The 20262-nt window shown below is 45.7% G+C and overlaps 1 protein-coding gene and 1 pseudogene across 2 annotated transcripts; both read left to right on the top strand.

Moving 5' to 3' along the window:
- The first annotated feature begins 1437 nt into the window (after nucleotides 1–1437).
- Nucleotides 1438–3193, top strand: C7H11orf86 (chromosome 7 C11orf86 homolog). 2 transcript variants are annotated; one of them, XM_048458001.3, is made up of 2 exons: nucleotides 1438–1791; nucleotides 2420–3193. In XM_048458001.3, exons 1-2 carry the CDS (start codon nucleotides 1519–1521, stop codon nucleotides 2525–2527), a joined length of 381 nt encoding a protein of 126 aa, XP_048313958.3. In that variant the 5' UTR covers nucleotides 1438–1518; the 3' UTR covers nucleotides 2528–3193. The 2 variants fall into 2 exon arrangements, with proteins under 2 accessions (XP_048313958.3, XP_048313957.3); XM_048458000.3 differs by having other exon boundaries at nucleotides 1444–1791; nucleotides 2417–3192.
- On the top strand, nucleotides 2713–18363 carry LOC146893538 (glyceraldehyde-3-phosphate dehydrogenase pseudogene; annotated as a pseudogene).
- The last annotated feature ends 1899 nt before the right edge of the window (nucleotides 18364–20262 follow it).

A 20262-nucleotide genomic window follows, 5' to 3' on the forward strand; every position in this document is an offset into this window, starting at 1 on the left:
GTTTTGAGAGGAACTAGCTGTGTAGACCAGGCTGGCCTCAAACTGACAGAGATTCCCTCTGACTGTAGTTCCTGAGCACCGAGATTAAAGACGTGCCACTGAAAGACCCCCGGTGTGGGGAGACTCTCACTCAAGTCTCAGGATAACAAGACCCCCCCCCCCCCCGTAACTCATGAGAGACCGTCTTTGCTGCAATCACACGACAAGAGAGGAACCAGTGCACTGGGGCCGAGACTTATAACCCACGCAGGGGAGGAGTTCAACCCCGAGTAACTGGGAGAAGGGGTTTTTAAGGGAAGAAACCACAGCCCAGTAATCCGAAGGGGGTAGGGAGAATGCCATAGAAAATTCCGAAAATCCAATGATGATCACAAGGGGGCAACTCCCTGTTTCTCAAGATTATTCTCAAGATTACAATCTAACTTTATCTTCAGCTAGATCCTGAAACAGTCACTGAACAAGCTAATCCTAGATTTCTGATTCTTCTCTCCCTGCTTAGATTTTTGGCTCTATTTTTTCCTACTAGGGGGATCTGATTTATCCAGGTCTTTCACCACCATGCCTGACCTCACCATTTTAGATTTTCAAATTACATTCATTCATTCGTCTGTTTACTGTGCATTCTTGAGAGCTGGAGCTGAGTGCCGCAGCACGTGTGTGGCGGTGTGGTGACAACCTGTGGGCGTCCGTCCTCTCCTTCCACCATCAAGGATCAAGCTCAGGTTGTCAGGCGGGGTGGCCCACACCTTAGCCCTCTCAACCTTTTTGACAGCCTTCACCTTATGTTTTGAGGCCGGGTCTCTCACTGAACCAGGAGCTCACCAATGCAACTCAGTTAGGAGGCCAGCAGGCCCCAGGGAGATTCCCGTCTCTCTCTGGTGTTGGGATTACAGTGTGTGTTGCACATCCGCCTTCTCACGTGGGTACCGGGGAGCCAGACTCAAACCTTGTGCAGCAGACACTTTACGAACGAGCCATCTCCCCAGGCCCTGTGGGTCATGGGTTTTTTATGTGTGCCACTGACTTCCAGAGCCCTTGTCACCTTGTAAAACGCCAGAGTCTGTAGCGCCATTCCCTGCTCCAGCCCCCTGCCTTACCCAGTTTCACGCTGGTGTATGTGACTCTGACAGTTCTAGGTTGAAGCTGTTCTGTTCTCTGCTCTACTGTGGAAGCATCTTTGCTTCACGTCAATGAGTTGAGCGCTATGGATGGCCAAGGCCAAGGTCCCCAAGGGTAGAGCGGTCAGAGTAGGCTGCCTGTAGAGCTAGGAGGAAAGACAGTGGGGGCTAGCTCAGCACTCAGAAGGATTATGAGTTTGAGGCTAGCCTGGGCTATCTAGTGCCACAGGGTGAGGAGACAAGTGGGAAGTGACTCAGAAATGTTTGATCTTTGTGTCCTGCCCTTTGGTTGATGACAGCCACCTCAGCAGTGCTGACCTTTGGCTCCATCATATGAGTGGACGCATCAGGCCATCTCACAAAGTTAGTGGCTCACAGAGCAGTTACAGCCTCCAGAACCATGGGGACCAGCATGCGCAGTCAGTCCTTTCGAGAATCCCGGTCCTGCTACGGGAAGCTACGTGAGTCCCAGGGGAGGCCCCTGGAGGGCCGACTCCACCGGGCACTGAGCCTCAGACAGGGCCTTGGGAAGTCCAGGTCGCAGGGCCTTGCTGGCACAGAAGGGCCGGAGGTCCCTGTTCAGGAGCGGCTGCCAGGGACCCTGGGAGACACAGAGCAGCTAATCCAAACCCAGAGAGAAGGCAGCCAGCGGTGGCTGAGGCAATACCAACAGGTGAGACTTCGAATTGAATTACCAGTTCCATGGGGGTCGGACGGTGGGGACCCAGGGCAGAAAAGGGTCAGGAGCGCAGCTGCCCTGAGGAAAGCCAAGCAAATACCCAGGGACTGAACATTCTGGAAGCAGCTGGGGTTTTCTCCATGCACTTTGGGGGGAGGGTCAGTGAGGGTTGAAGGAGGAATGAAATGGGGCCTGGGTGGGATATGGTCAGAACTCTGTGTTTGAGATAAGATCACACTCTATAGCTCAGAATGGCCTAGAACTCTTGATCCTACTGTGTGCCAAGTGCTGCTGGGAATACAGACATGAACCGCCTTGCCAGGCTTTCAGAGCTGTATTAAGATGATTAATGTAATATTATGCCGGAAGGGAACTAGAGCAGGAGGCAAGGAAATCGACCAGAGCAACTAAGGGCAAGTTACTGTCTGTTCTCTTACTAAGGAAAGAAGGGTAGATTTCCCCATCCCTCCTGGCCCTGCCTCCCAGCGGGAAGAGTCCCCCTTCTCTCCCCCAGGAACTTAGCCTCTCTTTCATGGATCTACCCCCACCTGGTGGCTATGAGTGGAACAGCATCTGAAGCCCACCATTGTGTCGTCATTTTCCCTCTTTGGTCTTCCAGCAGGTGAGGAGAAAGTGGAAGAGCTTTGTCGCCAACTTCCCCAGTGTGACCCTGAATCGGCCAGCCTCTTCAGAGACCTCGCAGGACACCGACAGCTTAGAACTGCTGTGATTGTCCCTTGCTCCGCCAGCTGGACTCCTGCGTCTCCCGTCTCCCCATCTGCTTCTTCATGACTTTTCTGTACTCTGAACTCTGTACTTCCAGCTTTTGCCATGTGACCCGCGGAGGCCTCTGTCACTACGTCATTCAAAGCCCTGTGTGACTGCCCTTCTTGGTTCCAGCAGTTAGCTCTTAGCATGGACCTCCATAGGCCTGAGGAGAAGGCATTCAGCTCCCTGCCTTCTGGACTGGCACGTATGAAGGTCTTAGGGACCTATGCAGAAATGAGAGTGTCAACAACACTCTTGACCCCACACAGACCAGCCGTTTCTAGGACAGTGTTCAGTGAAGCCAAAGCCAAACGCGGCTGAGAATTTCTTGACTATAGCCTGGTCACAGGGCCAAGCTCTACCTTGGGTCTCCCTCACAGACCGTGAGCCTTCAAAGGCTAGGACCGCGTCTGTACTGTCCTCACTCTGGGTGCTATGCCTGAGAAGCCCAGTCATGCATATTGCCTCTTTAGACCTCATTACATCCTGATGAAGGAAGCAGGGAAGTTCTCGCTCCCTGTGTGACAGAGGGAAACCGAGGCCCAGGAAGGGAAAGAGGCCTTCTGCCTCCATACACACCCAGTACCTGACACATTAATAAAACCATTGAGCTGAAAGAAATATTTGCATGGTGACTGACACTCAAGTTCTGAGCCTCTCCCAACTCCTGCGAACAAGCCCAGCCCAGAGTCCAAAGGCTCAAGGGCAGAGGGATCTCCTAGGGCCACATAGGGAGAGGGTATCAGACTTCCTGGTGGGTCCTCTGAGTTCTTCAAATTCCAGCCTGATGTCTTGCAACAGGGTCCACTGAGGGGTTGGTTAAGTCTCAGAAGATATAGTGATGGGCTCCCTGTTTTCTTAGAGCACAAAAAAGGTACTGGACAGTATTTGTCCCTGGCAGCCTTTGGGAACTTGGCCTGGAATCTAGACTGTGGAAACAGGGTAGAAACTTTAAAATTATTACATTTTTATTCATGTATGTGTGTGTGTGTGTGCGCGTGCGTGTGCGCGTGCGTGTGCACTGTCATGAGGACGACTTCCAGAGCTGGTTCACTCTTCACTGTGAGACCTGGGAATGGATCTCTCAGGTCATCAAGGACACAGGGCAAGTGCTCTTACCAGTTGTGCAACCTTGCCAATTCTATTTGTCTATTTCGAAACGAGTTCTCTTGTAGCCAAGGCTAGCCTCAAACTCACTAGAAAGCCAAAGCGGGCCTTGTGCTCCTGATCCTACAGCCCCTCCCTCCCAGATGCTGAGACTGCACACACCTGACTCAGCCTTCCTGCCTGGCCTCCAGAACTGTGAATCAGCTTCTTAGGTTTTGGAAGACTTGGCAGTCTCAGGTGTTTGGGGAATTCTAACTGGAGCAGAGACCCAGTAGGACTGGGACATCGTCACTCTGAATCACTGACCAGGGAACAGGGGTTATGGCCACAGCCTGTCCTGACTGGAAAGCTCACAGCAGGACAAGCCTGCCTCTCCTTGCCCTTGCTGTTCAGACTGCACTGGCTGCATTGTAGGCGCTCAGGGAATATTTGCCACACACAGATCGGCACAGCACAGGCTAGAGATCAGACTGACTATGGTGCAGTTCGGAAGCACGGACTGCTGCAAAGGTCTCAGACACAGCAATGACCTGACTCAGGCACTGCATGGATTTGCTGCAAATGACTCCTTTCCCTGCTTCCCACGGCCTCCCATGTGCCTGCTTCATGCCTTGTCTGTCCTTTACTTCCATTGGTTGTGTAGGCCACTGAGAGGGACTCAGCCTTGAGTAAGGCTCTGTAACAGCTACCTATACTCTCCTGCACTTGAGGCCTCGGTTTCCCCATCCATCAAAAGAGACAACAACCTTACCTTGCCAGATTTGATGTGGTGACAGTGGGAGGCATGGGGACCACACTGAATTGGACCAGAACCATGATCAGGCTGGGCTCAAACCTGACCAGAAAGAGCAGTAGTGACATAGCTTGCTGGTTAGGGGTAGGGGTAGCTCCTAACCAATTAGCTAGCTACCTCATGAAGGACATACACTCTCCCCCACCTTCTAGACCTCTCTGTCAGTGTAGGCAAACGTGAAGGTGTGGCCTCCAGAGGCTTCCCCAGTGTAATGGTCAGCATGGCCTATGCAGAGGTACTTGCCAGGGCTCCGCACTCGCTTGCCCCCAGACAGCGTCTGTCCATCCAGCTTTCTTGCTCTTCATGCTTTTACCTTTCATTTCCCCACTGATTCTGGCCTCTGTGGTCAGAGCCACTCCGTCAATGCCCAGGGCTCTTGGCCCTTACAGTTTACAGTGTGGGCCGGGACTCCACTGTATTCCAGTCTGCCCTGCTCACCCCCTGGTGCTGGAGCAGCCTCTTTCCCATCTGCTCAGTTCTGGGGAACACATTCCTCATCCAGCATGGTTCCGTCAGTGCTCCGGTCCTCAGAGAGTCACAGATAGTCCACAGTGTGGCTATGGAGCACAGACAGCTGCCTGATGTTCTGTTACAAAATGGACTAAATGTTCACTAGGGCAGCATGGCGAGGGGGACTCCACAGGAGGTCTGATTCCTGAACCAGGGCTTGGCTCTGGGCTTGACTGGGTATCTTCTTCAGCTTCCTGCAAGGAAGAAGGCTGGGAGCAGGCTGGGGGAAGGAATCCTGCTGGGGAAATAGGGCCTCATGGCTGCGCTAATGGGGGAGCAGTGAGGCGCACAGAAAGCACTGTGTCCCCAGCGTCTCTCAGGGTGAGGGCTGTGGGTGCTGAAAGGGCTATTTATCTTACAGATGAGGCAGCGAGGCTGCAGTGGGCCAGAGACAAGCTGGGACTGACAGCCACAGCTTATGCTGCCTGTGCTGGATGTCCAAAACCCTCCTCTCTGAAGGAGGCAGCAGGGATGCAGTGTGGTCAGACAGAGAAGGAACTGAGGTCAGGGCCTGAGTGTCAAAGCTATAGTCAGAGCCTCCTTCCTGAAAGTAACAACCTCAGGGAGAATCACTCCCTTCCTCTGAGCTCACTCCACACTCCGGCTGCATGCTCTCCCGTGAGCACGCTCTCTCTCTCTCTCTCTCTCTCTCTCTCTCTCTCTCTCTCTCTCTCTCTCTCGTTTGTGTGTGAACATATGACATGACACATATGTGGATGTCAGTGCACAACTTTGTGGAGTGAGTTTTCTCCTTCCATCTTTTTTTAATTAATTAATTAATTTTAATGCATTTTTCTCTGCTCCCCTCCCTGTTCTCCTTCCATCTTTATGTAGGTTCCAGGCACTGAATTCAGGTGGTCAAATTTGCATGGCAAGTACCTCTATACACCGAACCATCCCGCCAGCCCACTCTCCTCCTCCCTAACAGTCTTCTCTGTAAAATGGGCATGATGATACTTTGGCATTCTATATCCCAAGAGAGAACTCTTACACATACTCAATTGGCCTTTATCATCAAGCTAGAGAATAAAGTGCGTAAAATATCCAAGGTCAGAGGCTGGAGAGATGCTCAGTCAGTAAAGGGCTTGCTGTGCAAACATGAGGACCCGAGTTCAATCCCAGGCACCCACATAAAAATCCAGGTGCACCGGCATGTGCTTGTAATCCCAGCACTGGGGAGACAGAAACAGAAGGATCCCAGGAGTTCATTGGCCCTTCAGTCTAGCTTAATGCATGAACCATAGTAGTAAAAAAAAAAAGAAACCAAAAAAAAAAAAAAACCAGTAAGAAACCCTGGATCAGCCAGATGTAGCAATGTACACCTTTAATCCCAGCATTTGGGAGACAGAGGCAGAGGCAGGCAGATCTCTATGAGTTTAATGCCAGCCTGGTCTACTGAGTGAGTTCCAGGACAGTGAGGGTTACAGTAGAAAGGTGGAAAAATACAAGTCCAGCCTGGGCTACATAGTGAGACCCTGCCTCAGAGAGGAGGGGGGGGAAGAGGAGGAGGAGGAGAAAGAGCCCTGTGTCAAAAAACAAGGTGATGGCACCCGAGTGACAGCACCTGAGGGGTTGACCACTGACAGGTGAATGTACACACACACACACACACACACACACACACACACACACACACACGGCCAGCTGGAAGGCGAATTCTGTTTTCACTAGTGCTGGTTGAATGATATCAAGCAAGTCATTCAACCTCTCTGTGCCTTGATTTCCTTCTCTGTTGAATAAAATTATGAGTCTTTGCTTCCCACAGGGTTGTTGGGTTCCTGGAGCTAATACATGGGAAACAGCAGAGCTGTTAGTGAGCCCTGGGTTCACCACTTCCAGACAAGTCTCCACATGCAACTAGAACTTCCGAAAACTCACATCCACCTCTGGGAAGTAAGTTTGATAGCAGCCCCTGGCTGGAAGCACCTGGAGTTGCAATGGGCCAGCCCTTGAAAGTGCCTGCCATAGGAAAGCCTTGAGGAAGTCTGGCATTCAAAGCCTGGCGTGTCCTCGGTTCACCTTGGCTATGCATGGCCTTGGCAGGGTTACGGGTGCCAGGCAGAAGCTCTCAGGATCTGGGAGAGTGGGCCCAGCAGGCCGCAGACCAGATGGCAGCGCTGGACCTCCCAAGAGGAGTCTGCCTTCAGTGCATGTCCGGGAATGGGTATGACAGGAAGGCAGACAGAGGCTCCTCTCTGTGCCCTCCCCACTGTGCCTGCCACTGACCGTGCCTGACCCCCCACACCTCCAGGACAATCAGTCAGCCCACCCCTGTGCTTCCAAGGCTCACTCAGCAGTGTGGATCTCAGACAGGATGAGAGGCAGTGCTCCCCCTTGTAGACCACTGAGGCCAACTCTTTGAGAATGGAGCAAGCAGGTGCTGTCTGAAGATGCAGAGGTGCCCAGAAAAGGGAAGCCAAAGAGTGTCTCTCTTGAGAAGCACAGGGCAGCTACAGCAGGCTGTTCGGGAGTGGCCAGCTGGGAAAGATTCCCTGGGGCTGCCCATTGAGGATGACAGAAGGAGATGTGAGAACCGTCTATATTTCTGTTTTCCAGACTAGGGTCTCCAGGAGCTGAGGATGTAGCTCCAAAGAGTGTTTCCCCCTACAATAATAATAATAAAATACTTAAAATTTAAAAGAAAAACAGCAATAGCTGGAGAGATGGCTTAGTGGTTATGAACACTTGATGATCCAGCAGAGGACTAGAATTTGGTTCTTAGCACTCACACAGCACCTCACAACTGCCTGTGTCTCTAGTCCCAGATAATCTTCTGGCCTACACACACACACACACACACACACACACACACACACACACACACACATACACACACACACATAACAAACCTGAACTAATAATAATGTAATCAGTGAATATTTATTATACCAAATCCTAGTGTAACTGTCAAGAGGGCTGGGAAAGAACATTCTAGTGTATGGTGGGATGGTGGGGAAGGGAGCATGAGGACACTAAGTCTCTACCATCCACAGTGTGAAGTCAGTAGGTGACAGCATATTCATGTTTGAGAAGTCAAGAAACTGCAATGCCAATGTGTTGTCTAGAAAGAGAACCCCAGAGGAGGCACCTGTGGGGGCACCTACCTAGGAAAGGGGGAGATGAGACAAAAGGTTCCCTCAGGAACCCTAGATTATCTGATTTTCACAAGTACATATACTGATTGATTTTTTTTTTTCCTAGGCAGGGTCTCACAATGTAACCCTGGCTGACCTGGAACTCACTATGTAGAACAGACTGGCCTCTGCTTCCTGACTACTGAGGCCACCTTGCTTGGCCTAAATAAAATAAATTTTAGAAAATGTATCTTTTGGGCCTGCTGGCAAAGTTCTGGGAAGTAGAGGCAGGAAAGTCAGGCATTTAAGCTACATAGTCAGCTGGAGGCTAACACTGGTTACAAGAACTCCTGTAGCAAAAAGAACTAGACCAAACAAATGTATCAGGGTGGCAGATGTGACCCAGTGCTGGAACAGCTAGCCTTGCATGTGTGAGGCCCTGAGTTTGATTCCCCAGTATTGCAAAAAGGTTAAGTCAAATGTATCCAGAATCAGCCTGTGGGTGTGGCTCAGGATGCAACTCTTTTTTGCTACCTCTGTTCTGTCGCACCAGGGTGCAGGTTTCCTTTGCACCAAGACTTCTGGCCTAGGATCCCACCACCAGGAGGATCCCAAGCAGACTGGGATGTGTAGAGTACTGCCCTTCCCAGCGGCAGGGAGAGGAAACAGTGGCCTCTGTATATATGGAAATCCGTGGGCAGGTTTATTTGCTGGGAAGTCTGGGTCACTTCCCCTGTGGGCACTAAACACCCTGGAGGGTCAGGAGTGGGCTGTTTGATGGGAACCAAAGCCAGGGAAGAAAACCACTGCAGAGCTCATGTTAAAAGGGGCCTTGGGGGGGGGCAGTGAGGGCTGACTGGAGCTGGAGAGATGACTCAGCGGTTGAGAGCACTGTCTGTTCTTCCAAAGAACCAATGAGTTCACTTTCTAGCACCCATATGGTCGCTCACACCTGTCTGCAACTCTAGTTCCAAGGCTTCTGACAGCCTCACACAGATGTACATGGACACAAAACACCAGTAAACATAAAATAAAATAAATTATTTTAAAAAAATGTAATGAGAGAGAGAGAGAGAGAGAGAGAGAGAGAGAGAGAGAGAGAGAGAGAGAGGAGGGTGCTGTCAGAGTCCCTGGCCAGATAAGTGTTCTGCATCTATGTGGGTAGGCCCAGGGTCAGACAGACTTGAAATGTATCTCTCCTGCCTGGGTCTTGCCTGCTCTAGTGTGGTTAGCTCTAGAAGATTCTGCTCTTATCTTTGAAATAGAGACAGCAAGAACAGGCTAGTGGGTTGTTATGAGGAGTCATAAGGAGGGACACAATGAAGATCTTACTGTAGGCCATGTGTTCCAGGAGTGCTGCCTACTTTGGATCTGCCACTGCCACAGCTTGCTGACCCCTAGAAGACAAAGGTGCAGCTGCCAAGGGAAGAAGCCCATTAGACTTCTACAGGAGAGGCACAGCAAATGGGAATAAAGGGCAGCTTTGGTGGCAAAGCCCGAGGAACGCTCTCCCAGCCAGGTGGCCAAGACCAAATGTTGATGATGAAAATGGCTTCCCCTATGGTCCTCACCCCAAATCTACAGCCCTGATGTAGTAACAAGAAATATCTCAGACAAATCTGAGAGACAGTCTGTAAAACAGCTAGATGAAACTCGGAGACACAAGAGAAACATTAAGTTAAAATATAAGGAAACTAGGAACCAGCTAGATGGCTCAGCACCTGCTACCAAGCCTGAAGACCTGGGTTCAATGCCCAGAAAGAGAGAACTGACTTCCACCTCTATACTGCCTCAAAAAACAAATACGGAGCTGAATAGTTGGCTCAGTGGTTAAGAGCACCGGCTCCTCTTGCAGAGAACCCAGGTTCGGTTCCCAGCACCCACATGGCAGCTCACAACCATCTGTAACTCCAGTTTCAGGGCATCTGATCTCTCTTCTGGCCTCCACTGGTACCAGACATGCACATGGTATATATCCATGTATTCAAGCAAAATACTCATATACAGAAAAATAAACAAATATTAAGACAAAACAAACAAGCTGAGACTGTATATAAAATGGTGTACTAGGCCTGCTGATGGTGGTGCACGCCTTTAATCCCAGCACTTGGGAGGCAGAGGCGAGTGGATGTCTGTGCGTGTGAGGCCAGCCTGCCCTACAGACTGAGTTTTAGGGCAGACAGAGCTACACAGAGAAAATAATGTACTAGGCTCTTCTGCTACTTTCTGTTCTAGAGACAGCCACATTTCGTGCCGTGCCAGTCTTGTCCCTGAGACACAATGGTGAAAAGTCAGAGGAAACGAATTCATCAGTACTGGTGGAGCATGAATAACAAAAACCCAGAGACAGACATTGGGGTTCAAGCTGAAGTTCAGAAAAGTAAAGCAGCCAGCCACTGGCTCTTACCTCTACCTCAAACTGAAAATGGGCAAGCCTGCCTCCAGGAATCCTCAGAATGAAACTAAGCTCCTCCCATTTTATATTCCTCTCTAGTGCAGGGATTAAAGGTGTGCACCACCACCCAGACTCTATGGCTAACTAGCGTGGCTACTGGGATTAAAGGTGTGTACCACCACTGCCTGGCCTGTACGACTGACTAGTGTGGCTGTTTTACATTGATCTTCAGGTGAGCTTTATTTATTAAAACACAAATAATATATTTATATTTTGTTAAATCCAGTTCAGTCCTGCCATCAAAGAGGATACTCCTTCCAGAGCAATTAAAGAACCTAATGCTTATTGTAAGAAATCACACTGTTCTGGATAATAGAAGAGAGAACAAAAAATTCAGGAGAAACCATAAAGCAAGTATTTTGGCAAACTTCTATAAATGAACAAAGACCAAAATTAAAAATACAAATAAATGGTGTTGTCACTGAAGGTCTGGTAGACACAGGTGCGGATGCAACAATAATTTCTTCAGAATATTGGCATCCAAATTGGCCTGTTCAGGATGTAAATGTTCAGTTTTTAGGGACTGGAACTTTATCTTAGGTAAAGCAGTGCATGAGATGGGTCAACTGTATAGAGTCAGAAGGACAGAGAGGAATATTAAAACCATGTGTGGCTAACATAGTAATGAATTTGTGGGGGTGTGATTTGTCACAGCAATGGAATACTCAGATTAACCTTTTCCCAACCTTAGAAACAAACCATAAATTAATGCATGTTTCTGGGAAAAATATTAGAAGGTTTTATAAAAAACAGTCACTGACTATTCAGGTTGTACAAGAACAGGGCAGAATAGCTGTTGCTATTTTAAAGGCACCAACAGCCCTACCTTTAAAATGGTTGAGAGATAAACCTGTATGGGTTAAGCAATGTTAAGCCTTTAACAATAGAGAAACTGCGGGCTTTAGGGCAGCTGGTACAGGAACAACTAGATGCTCAGCATAGTGAAGAATCAACCAGCCCTTGGATTTCTCCTATACTTGTTGTTAAGAAAAAATCTGGAAAGTGGAGAATGGCAACAGATCTAAAAGCTGTTAATAAGGTGATTCAGCCAATAGACTCTCTATAGTCTGGAATTCTTTGCCTTCCCTATTGCCTAAAGAATGGCCTGTTGTAATTATTGATTTAAAAGATTGTTTCTTCACTATACCTTTACAAGAAAAAGACAGAGAAAAATTTGCCTTCATAATGCCTACTTAAAATAATTCTCAGCCTGTTAAGAAATATCAATGAAAAATTCTCCCACAAGGAATGTTAAATAACCCCACCCTGTTAAAAAAAAAACAATATTTTGTAAGTCGGTCATTGAAAATGATACATAGCAACTTCCTGAATCTATAATTTACCATTAAATTGTCAACATTTTGCTATCTGATTCAAACGTAGATACTTTAGAAAAAACTTTTGAAGAAGTAAAGAAAATTTTACCTTATTGGGGATTACAAATTGCTCCTGAAAAAATACAAAGAGGAGATTATATTAATTATTTAGGTTATAAAATAGGCTTACAAAAATTAGACCCCAAAAGGTGCAAATTAGGAGAGATTGGTTGCAGACTCTTTTTTTTTTTTTTAATCTTATTTTACATACCAATCCTAGTTTCCTCTCCCTCCGGTCCTTCCTGATTGCAGACTCTTATTAACTTTCAAAGATTGCTAGGAGAAGACATTTCCCATCTATGGTGCAATATTGGAATAGGTCTTGATGACCTGGTTGATTTAAACAAAACCTTAGGTGGTGAGAAGGACTTATATAGTCTCAGGGATTTATCAGTTGAAGCTAAGAGAGAATTAGTTTTTATTGAAGAGAAATTACAGAAGATACATGTGGATCTGAATCTTAACTGCGTTCTGGTCATATTACCCTCCAAACATCCCCCTAGAGGAATTTTAATGCAGAGGGAAAATATTATCTTAGAATGAATCTTTTCACCACATAAACTGAGTAAAAATTAAAAACTTATGTGGAAAAGATCTCTGAGTTAATTATAAAATTGAGACTTTGTCTATTAGCAAGAATAGTCCCAGCAGATATTAGAGTAGCTTTTAATAATGAAACTGACAAATTATGGGAAGAAAATTAACCCTGGAAAAAAGTTTGTAGTAATTTTTGGGAGAGATTAATAACAAATATCTCAAAAGCAAGAGAATTCAACTTATAAAGAGAACTAACTGGATCCTTCCTCACATTTTAAGGGACACATCAATAACTGGAGCCCCTAATTCTGTACTGATGCAAATAAATCAGGAAAGGCAGGTTACAAATCAGAAAATTTAAGTAGAATGGATCGAAGTCCTTGTGATTCCATCCAAAAGTCAGAATCATATGCTATTCTCATGGTACTAAGAGATTTTAAAGAACTTTTCAACATAGTTGCCAATTTGCAATATGTAGAATTTGCAATTTTGCATATTGAAACCACTGATTTTATACCAGGTGATACAGAATTGACTTCATTATTTATCCAGTTACAAGATATAATCAGAAATAGGAATCATCCCATATACATAACACACGTCTGATTCCATATGGGTTTGCCAGGTCCTCTAGCATAAAGTAACGCAGAAATCAATTATTGACCTCAGACACATTTCATAAAAAACATCATGTCAATAGCAAAGGTTTAAAAAAAAGACTTTTCCATCACATGGCAACAAGCCAAAGAAATTATAATGAAATATCCTACTTTTTCTTTATACAACCAAACACCACTACCTGTAGGAAGTAACCCAAAAGGTACTCAAAAGAATGAAATCTGACAGATGGATGTGTTTCATTTTGAAGAATTTGGAAAACCTATTTAGGTTTTCAATGGGCAACTGCTTTAAGCTCGGAAAAGGCTGATTTAGTCATCACCCATTTGCTAGAAAAGGCCAGCATGGGTAAACCTGCACAAATAAAGACAGACAATGCTCCGGCATATGTCTCTATGGAAAAGAAACAGTCCTTTGCTTATTATAATATAAAACATATTACAGGTATAGCACACAATCCAACAAGTCAGGCAGTTATAGAAAGGTCAAGTTGAACTCTAAAGTATATGTTAAATAAACAGAAAGTAATGGTAAATACCTCAAGAAATAGATTGCATAATGCTTTATTAACTTTGAATCTTCTAAATGCTAATGGGAAAGGAACAACAGCTGCAGGGAGACATTGAACAGTAGAAAAACTACAGAATTAAATCAGCTGATATACTTGAAAGATGTACTACTGATCTCAGAATGGAAGTCAGGATATATGTTACATTGAGGGAGGGGTTTTACTTTTGTTTCCACGGGAGAAGAAAAGCTATGGGTACCATCAAAATTGATAAAGATTAGATTTAAACAAGAAACACCTCTTAATTAGAAGAGATTATAATTCATTAAGTACCATGGCCAATTAATCTAAACTAACCTATAAAACTAACATGCTTTTTATTTGATCAGATATAAACTACCAAAAGAGAATCTCCCCAAAATTAAGGTTGGGGAAGAGTTTTGTTTCTGTCTTTTGTGTGTAGTAAAGGTATCCAGCTAAGGAATCTGAAGACCACTGGACAAATGAGACATCTGATGAAAAAGTAAAAATCATCCAGAAAATATGTTCCAAGAAAAGGAGTAAATTGGCCTATTGATATATCACATTTCCAATAAGATAAAATTTCATAAATCTTCCCAAATGTTTGTTTTTGCTATTCTTTACAGACATATAATGCAAATAGTCTTTTTGTAGTCCCAGTCCAGTTAGATATTAAAGTTGACATTGGAGTTGGAGTGGGGCTCTCTCCTTTTCCAAACCCAAGATTGCTTACTAAAGGAAAATCCAAAATCTCTGTCTTATGTCAGAAGAGCCACCTGATATGGGACAGAAGAAAAACAAATATTTAAGGATTATTTTATTGACACTAATCTCACAATCCTTTGGCTTTATGTTGAGTCTTTAACAGCTTTTCTTAAGGTATAAATTTTTATAAGATTAATACATATATATATATATATCTTCTAAATTTTTGGCATGATGCTAATGGTCATATAGAGTACTAATTCTAGAAGAAGCTTTCATCTACCTTCTTGTACATGATTTTGGGTTTGAGTCTCTATCAGTTTTCTGCAGTGAACCATGAGCATGCCTAACAGCAGCAACCTTTGAAGTCTCCAAAAGGAGGATGGGGCCCCACAACAATGATTCCTCCAGGACTACGATAACACCACTAAGCTGAAAAATATAATCTAAATATTGGTTTTGGACTACAATCTGCTCAGAACAATTTCGAGGTGGCTAGCTGAGATGATCCAGCACAGCAGACTGCTCTAGCCAGGACTTGAGACAAGCCCTGCACTTTCCCATTATGCAGAGACTGGACAATTAATGATACAGCTCTCCTAGGACTTGAGAATTAACCCAAATTTTACTTTTCATGATCTCCTAAAAATACCTTTACCTCCAGACAGCAGGAAGTAAATTTAAGAATGCGACACCCACATTCCCAAGAGGTGGGAAGGGTGGTTTTTGGTCATTCAGTGGGTTACAGATATTTGCCATTGTTTAGGAGGGTTGATTACAAGTTGTTATTGGTTACGGCCAGAAGGAAAGTTGAACAAAGGATATTAGATTCAGAGATTTGTTTTGAAAAGAAAAAAAGGGGATACAGATATGCTAGGGTAAAAGGGTAGATTATCGACTCTCCTCTGAAAAGAAAAAGGGAGGATATAGATGTGATAAATATAAAGGTAGACTATTGAATCTACTTTTAAGAAGCAACTGCTAGTTTTAACTGTTTTATATTGAATTAGACTTTTGTATATTGTATGCAAATTTTGTATAATGATACAAATTTTAGATTAATTTTGTTAGAACACACTGTACATATATTTCTACTCTTGTTCAAGGTATTGTACCTATACAGTTCATTTAACAATGTGATGCAAACTTCTAGTTCTTGAAAATTATTATTACCAATTGTTTAGAATAAAAAGAAAATGCAAGTTAGTAATTAGTCACTTATTATAATTGAACTTGTAGTCACATTAGGCATGTTTTCAAGGTCAAACAAAGATATATTTTAGATAGACAGGTTATCTTCAAACACTTAGGAGATCTACAGAATATGGCATTTAAGATATTTTAATAACCTATCCTTTTATTTATGACAATGAGATATGTCTGCTCCTGGCAGCACCAATCTACTTCAGAGAAGATGATGGGCATCAAAGAAACTCCATATGGAGTTTACTTTCTTTGTGGCAAAAGTAAGCCATTGGGCAAGAAAATGCCCTTACTTCAACTGCTGACAGTATGCTGTCCTAATTGGACAATCAGGACACAAAAGAAAGTGACTGCCAAATATTGTCAAGACAAGGAGGGACAATAAGAATATCCTGCTTCATAGAAAAGTCTGTTGGATATGCTAGCCCAGTAGGCTGAAGATGAGATGCCCCAACATTGCAGAAGAACCTTGGGTGATTGTCCAGGCAGTCAGCTGTTTCTGTCATTTCTCACATCTTTTGGAAGTCGTTTGCTTGCACTTCCTGCTTACTCAGTTAATATTATTTCCTTCCTGGGTTTAAAGAAGTTGAAGACTAGATTGTTATAATTTTCCTTGTTTACCAGATGCATAAAGCAAATTATAATAGAAAGTGAATTAGGTATGAGCCTTTAACTCATCAAAATAGGATAGATACGGAGTATTTACTCTGAATTTGTCAAATGTAAATGGACTAAACACTGTTGTATTTATTGTCTTATATATTGTATATAGTTATTGTATTTATTGTATATAGTTTTTCTTATATTAGTTATAGCCTTCTTTTTTATTTTAGACAAAAGAGGGGAAATAATAGTGGTATACTATTTGTGTTTTGATAAATAAAACTTGCTCAAAGATCAAGGCAAAACAGCCACACTTAGTCAGCCATACAGGCCAGGCAGTGGTGGCACACACCTTTAATCCCAGAAGCCACACGAGTTAGCCACAGAGACTGGGTGGTGGTAGTGAATGCCTTTAATCCCAGCACTAGAGAGGAATATAAAATGGGAGGAGACGGATCTCACTCTCAGTCTGAGGATTTGTGGAGACAGGATCGCCCATTTTCGGTCTGAGGAAGAGGCAAGAGTCAGTAGCTGTCTACTCTGCGTTTCTGATCTTCAGGTTGAACCCCAGTATCTGTCTCTGGGTTTTTATTATTTGTGCTACATATAGGGTGCCTGGTTATCTGGACTTCCTTCAACTCTGGCAAAGTGGATATTGCTGCCATCACTGTTAACCTCTCGTTGACCTCAGTTACATGATCCACAGGTTGCAGTATGGCTCCACCCACGGAAAGTTCCACAACACAGTCAAGGCTGAGAATGGGAGACTTGTCAGCAGGAGGCCATCGCCTTCTTCCAGGATTGAGATCCTGCCAACATCAAATAGGGTGACGCTGGTGCAGACTGTGCTGTGGAGTTGCTGGTGTCTTCACCACCATGGAGAAGGTTGGGGTCCACTTGAAGGGTGGAGTCCAAAGGGTCACCATCTCCGCCCCTTCTGCTGATGTCCCCATGTTTGTGATGGGTGTGGACGATGAGAAGTAGGACAGCTCCCTCAAGGTCGTCAGCAGTGCTTCCTGCACAAACTGTTTAGCCAACCCGGCCAAGGTCGTCAGCAGTGCTTCCTGCACAAACTGCTTAGCCGACCCCGGCCAAGGTCATCCATGACAGCTTTGGCGTTGTGGAAGGACTCATGGCTCAGTCCACGCCACACCATCGCTGCCACCCAGAAGACTGTGGACGGCACCTCTGGCAAGCTGTGGCATGATGGCCATGGGGATGCACAGAACATCATCCCTGCATCCACTGGCCCTGCCAGTGGTCAAGGTGATCCCAGAGCTCTACAGGAAGCATAGCTACCCATGGTGTCTGTCAAGGATCTGAGAGGCTGCCTGGAGAAAGCTGCCAAGCATGACGACATCAAGAAGGTGGTGAAGCAGGCATTTGGGGGACCACTAAAGGGCATCCGGGGCTACACAGAGGACCAGGTTGTCTCCCTCGACTTTAACAGTTATGCCCACTCTACCACCTTTGATTCTGGGGCTGGCAATGCTCTCAATGACATTATCATATTTCCTGGTATGACAAGGAATGGCTCCAGTAACAGGATGGTGGACCTACATGGTCTCCAAGGAGTAAGAAGGCCTGGAGCACCCACCCCCACAAGAACACAAAAGCAAGAGAGAAGTCTTTGACTGCTGAGAAGTCCTTGTGCCAACTCAGCCTTCAACAGTGAGTGTGTTCCCTCACACTTCTCATCCCAGATCCCCAGAAGAAGGCGCAGGCCTTAGGGAACTCTACTTTCTTGAATATCATCCATAAAGCTTACTGCACACACACACACGGTAATACACATCCTCCTGTAATCTTTATGTCCTCTCCTTTAGAGAATAACAAGGAAAAAAAAGACTATACATGTTCAGTGCAGATACAAGGATCCCCGGCCTCACCGCAGAGATCACATCAACAATGAGGCAGTAAGTTTGCTCTTGATCGACTGAAGCCATGGGTGTGGAAGTTGGAGATGCAGAGGGTGGCACACACACACGCACATGCACACACACACGCACACACCACGTGAAAGTCTGAAGCCATGGGTGTGGAAGTTGCAGACTCAGAGGGCGGCACACACACACACCACATGAATGTCTGAAAACGCTCCAGCCCACAACCTGGCAAGCACCTTCCCTTCCCAGGGCAAAGTACAGGCTGGATAGAGTCTTCACCTGAGCTGTGTAGGCGAGCATGCCTCTGATTTGTGGCTATTTTGAGGTTTCCTTTCACTTTATTCTGCCCTGCACCCACCACCTCCCCTGACACTCAGCATTCTTGCCATCGTAATTGTTGAGCCTTTTCTCCCATCCACTTGTTGTTTTTTCTGTTTGTTTGTTTTGTTTTTTGGTCTTATTTTTGTTGATTTTTTAATTTCTTAGACTACATTATTTATGAAGGGCACCTTTGTGCCCCATGCATGTGTGGAGGTCAGGAGACAACTTCCTGGAGGTGGTTCTCTCCCTCTACCTTGTGAGTCCCAAGGATCAAACTTGTGCCTCTAAACAGCAAGTGCCTCTACCTGCTGAGCCCTGTGTGAGGCTTTGAATGCTCAGCTTTATCTCAGACTTTACCATTCCCCGAACAAGAACACCTTGAGTGCCAGCAGCCTCTATCGGAGCCTTTGATGGAAAATGAGAGGCAGCAGCCGCAGAGGGCTCACTGCCAAAGACTTGAAGCAGCTGCCCAGGGGTGGGGAATGTGAGTGGGTGTGTGGAGAGGCTGGCACCTTTTCTTGTACCCAGCTGCCAGGTGGCCTGGTATGCTCCCAAGCCCACATCCCCACAGGGCCATCTCAGGTCCTGCTTCCCCGGGAACATGGGATTCCTGGGGAGAAGCTTCAGGAGAGAGTCTTAAACGGTTCTAATTTCATAATAGACAGATCAGGAGGCTGGATCTGGCCCTCTTGAATCTCAAAAGGCTGCAGGGGCTCCCCCTCCCCATCCTTGTGCCCTGTGGAAGTGAAAGTGGCCTCAGAGTCTCTGGAACAGGAATTATGGTGGTTGTGAGCCACCATATGAGTGCAAGGAAACAAATCCAGGTCCTCTGCAAGAACAAGTAGAGCATTCCCTTACTGCTGAGCCATCTCTCCAGCTCCCAGTGTCTGTATGTGTGAGTGCATAGGCAGTGTGGGGGGGGGTTGCTTGCTTGTTTTGTTTTTTAAGAAAAATAGGCAAGGAGACAAACTGGTTCAAGATACAGCCTAGACTAGACTAGAAACCAGGAGTCAGACTGTGAAGAGGGCTCAGTGGTTAAAGTGTTTGCCGAGTAAACATGAGGACCTGAGTTTGTCTCTCAATCCTTGGAGTCCACAGTAGAAGGAAAGAATTGATTCCAAAGTTGTCTTCTGACCACCACTTGTAATATACATATGCACACACACAAATAAAATAATAATACAAAAAAAAAATAAAACAAAATAGGAAAACCAACTCAGTTGGCAAAGTGCTTGCTGTACAAACTCAGAAACCCGAGTTTGGTCCCCAGCACCCACATTAAAAAGCCCTGGAGGTGACTCCCACACTTTCAGTCCCTCTGCTGAGAAGGTAACGACAGCCTGTCCTGGAACTAGCCCTTGTAGACCAGGCTGGCCTTGAACTCACAGAGGTCTGCCTGCCTCTGCCTCCTGAGTGCTGGGAGGTGCACACACTCTTAATCCTAGGTCTTGCATTTGGGAAGCAGAAGCAGGTGGACCTCTGTGAGTTCAAGGCCAGCCTGGTCTACAGAGCTAGCTCTAGGCCAATCGGGCCTGCATAGAAAGACCTGTCTCAAAAAAAAAATTTAAATGAGAAGCTAAGAGAGATGGTTCAGTAGTTAAGAGCACTGTCTGCTCTTCCAGAGGTCCATGATTTGATTTTTCCATGTAGAAGTTCACAACCAACTGTAATTGCAGTTCCAAGGGATCTAATATCGTCTTCTGGCTTCCTTAGTTACCAGGCATGCAAGCGGTACACAAACATACACACAGACAAAAGCACCCATACATATAAATAAAATTAAAATGAAAAAATATGAAAATTAATGTATTTCCCCATCATCATAAAAGGAGCCTGGGGCCCAACAACTGGCCATCATGACACAGGTACATCTATGGGATAACACAAGATCCCATTCGTAGGAGGAAAGTCTCAAGCCAGACATGGGACAATGAAGAAACAGTACATGGGATCAAGATGCATTTCAACCAAGTTCTGGAA

The sequence above is a fragment of the Myodes glareolus genome, chromosome 7 (genome assembly GCF_982192425.1).
Source record: "Myodes glareolus chromosome 7, mMyoGla1.1, whole genome shotgun sequence".
NCBI classification, from domain to species: domain Eukaryota; kingdom Metazoa; phylum Chordata; class Mammalia; order Rodentia; family Cricetidae; genus Myodes; species Myodes glareolus.

Coding starts and splice junctions, on each gene's coding strand:
- C7H11orf86 (XM_048458000.3), top strand. CDS start 1,519: ATGGGGACCAGCATGCGCAGTCAGTCCTTTCGAGAATCCCGGTCCTGC. Junction 1,792..2,416: donor GGCTGAGGCAATACCAACAG/GTGAGACTTCGA, acceptor TTGGTCTTCCAG/CAGGTGAGGAGAAAGTGGAA.